We start from the raw sequence: 2,737 nt of genomic DNA on the forward strand, positions 1-2,737 counted from the left end.
AGACTTTACTGGAAAGGACGATTTTCTAATTGTGATTTCATCAATATCACAATGGTTTATAAGCATCAAATAATATTCTCCAATCTATGAAACACTTCATAAACCTCGGTTATAATTACTGCTATTATCTAACAATGTTGACTACTTGGGGAGCTAATAACTAGAAAACACCAGTAACTTGCAAGACATTGCCATTTCTTTCAAATGTATTTTTTTCATGCAAAAATATGAAACATAGTTCTCACAGAGTAACCAGAGTCACTAAAACTTCAGCATGAAGCCAAAACACTTGAAAATGAGCTAGTTATTAGAAAACCAGTATTAATCAGGAGAAAAATGCTCTGAAAACAATATGTTTTAGTCAGTAAGCTCAGAAACACATCAACAACCTATTAATAGTAAACTGGCTTATGTTAGTTATAATATTACTCTCTTACCTGAAAATAAAATGGATATTGACAAACGTTTTTTTTAAATAAAGGAACAGAAGGTGAATAAACCAGCACAAACTATAGAAATGCTATTTAAAAACCATTACCCAGAATAATAAATAGGAAAGATAAACCCTGAAGACAAATGATTTTTTATCACAATTAACATTAATACGTACCAGTTCATCTAAAAAAGCCTGCTTATTCTTCCTTTTTAGAATCTGCTGCAGTTGTTCTTCTTTTTGTATAAATAGTCTTTTTTGTTCATTTTCCTGTCGTTCTACCTCTAAAGCTTCTTCCAATTCCTCCTGTTCCCGAGTCTAAAACAGAAACATTGATATATGGCATGGAATAAATTTAGTAACCAAAATCAACCCTATACCATACTCTGTACCTCCTTTCTTGGAAGCATAAAATGCACTAGTCACTAATTGTTTAATAGTACAGCAATTCCACTTTAAAAGAACTAGAATTCATTTTATTTCATGTGGACATGTTACTATTAAAGAGAATGACATCTAGCACTAAATGAACACCTAAAAAAAGTACATTGAGCCCAGCAGCAGAATTGTAGAAACTGCTTAATAATGTCTTTATTTTAGGAGACTTAACAAGAAAAACACAATAAAACAAAAAACCCAACAACAAATAGATAATCTCCATATAGAACTATTGATTGAAACACTCCATATAAAAGACTGGTTTATTTAATAGAAACAATTTTCAGAATATATAAGATAATGAAAAGTTATCATAGGAGTTAGCTTCTTTTTCCCAAGTTAAAATACGTCTTTCTGATGCTTGAGTTCCAAAGAGCATTCATTTAAGGTAAGTTAGGAAAAGCTGAAGTCATTTTCTAACACAAGCATATAAATTTCAAGGGTCCTCTTTGTAGACTGAAAAATTCAAAATCCAGAGCTAATATGTAGAGAGAATGAACTACAGGCCTACTCATTTCCCTTTTATGAAGTTCCTCAGAAACATTAAATACTTCCAGGTTCTGAAATTTATTCCAACTCTAACTTGTACTTAAAAGCAATATTACACCTAGCCTTTGCTCTTTAAGTCTTCTGAATGAGAAATATAGTAAAATCTGAATGGCTTTAGTTTAAATCCTTGACTGTTGCTATTGAAAATGTAATACCTTTTTTTTTTAATTCAACAAAACATTGAGAATTTATGGCACCTCAAGACAAATACAGAATAGAGGGAGAGAGTATAATACATTTGGGGATCACTAACATATGAATTAACAGAGACCTCAGAGGAAAGTACATTTTTATGTAAAATAATAATTAAAACACTCTATTAGGTTTTTTTCACTTCACAAATTAAACTCCCCAAAGAAACAAGATTCCCAATTAGAAAGTGTTTCACTTGTAATTCAAACTCAGTATATGCAAAATTAAGTTTAGCATTTGGTTTCCCAAAGCTGATCACCCTCCTGTATTCCTGATTTCTGTTAAGCGCACACCTACATCTCAGGCAACTCAAGTTGAAACCTCAAAGTCATCTCTGTTTACCCCCTCTCCCACAACCCCATTCCTCTTAAATTAAATCAGTTGCTAAGTCCTATTAGCATCTCTCCCTGTAATTTTACAAACCTCTATTACTGAGGTTACTATTCTAACTCAGGCACCCAGTGGAGAGGAGAATTCAAACTTGATTTAGAAGGATTACTAGGAATAAATGTAAAAAGTTAGGGGGTGAGAATATGAGGGCTAGAAAAGTGAATTACTGGACTATAGGTCCATAAGCAGAAAAGGATGAGTCTCATGATAAAACAGTGACATATAAATAGTAAGTATGACAAGTGACAGAGAGGTATACACAGAGTACAGGTGAGACAGAATTGATAGAGTGGTAAATTCTCCTTGCAATGATGGAGGACAGGTAGAGTTAGGAAAGATTTCGTATACAGTGTTATGGGTTGAATGTGTGCCCCCAAAATATATGTTGAAGTTTTAACCCCTGGTACCTATAAATGTGACCTTATTTGGAAATAGGGTCTTTGCAGATGTAATCAAGTTAAGATAGGTCATACTGGAAATTTTGCCACAGACACATAGGGAGAAGGCCATGTGAAGACAGAGGCAGAAATCAGAGTGGTGCCAAAGGTGCTAGAAAAGGCAAAGAAAGATTCTTCCCTAGAGTTTTCAGAGAGACCATGACCCTGATGACACCTTGATTTCAGACTTCTAGCCTACAGAAGCCTGTTTTTGAAGAGAACAAATTCCTGTTGTTATAAATCACCCAGTTTTTGATAATTTGTTTTAACAGCGCTAGGTAACCAATATATGGAGGTT

The 2,737-nt window shown here is 33.5% G+C and overlaps 1 protein-coding gene across 2 annotated transcripts in view; it reads right to left on the minus strand.

Moving 5' to 3' along the window:
- Nucleotides 1-2,737, minus strand: part of MNAT1 (MNAT1 component of CDK activating kinase) — a 228,030-nt gene that overhangs the window by 157,662 nt on the left and 67,631 nt on the right. For both annotated transcript variants that reach the window (XM_007471508.1, XM_007471507.1), the window contains exon 5: nucleotides 611-751. In XM_007471508.1, coding sequence (XP_007471570.1) covers nucleotides 611-751 — 141 coding nt within the window. The remainder of the gene's footprint in view (nucleotides 1-610; nucleotides 752-2,737) is intronic.

Source organism: Lipotes vexillifer, unplaced genomic scaffold (genome assembly GCF_000442215.2).
Source record: "Lipotes vexillifer unplaced genomic scaffold, Lipotes_vexillifer_v1.1 scaffold1188, whole genome shotgun sequence".
Lineage (NCBI taxonomy): Eukaryota > Metazoa > Chordata > Mammalia > Artiodactyla > Lipotidae > Lipotes > Lipotes vexillifer.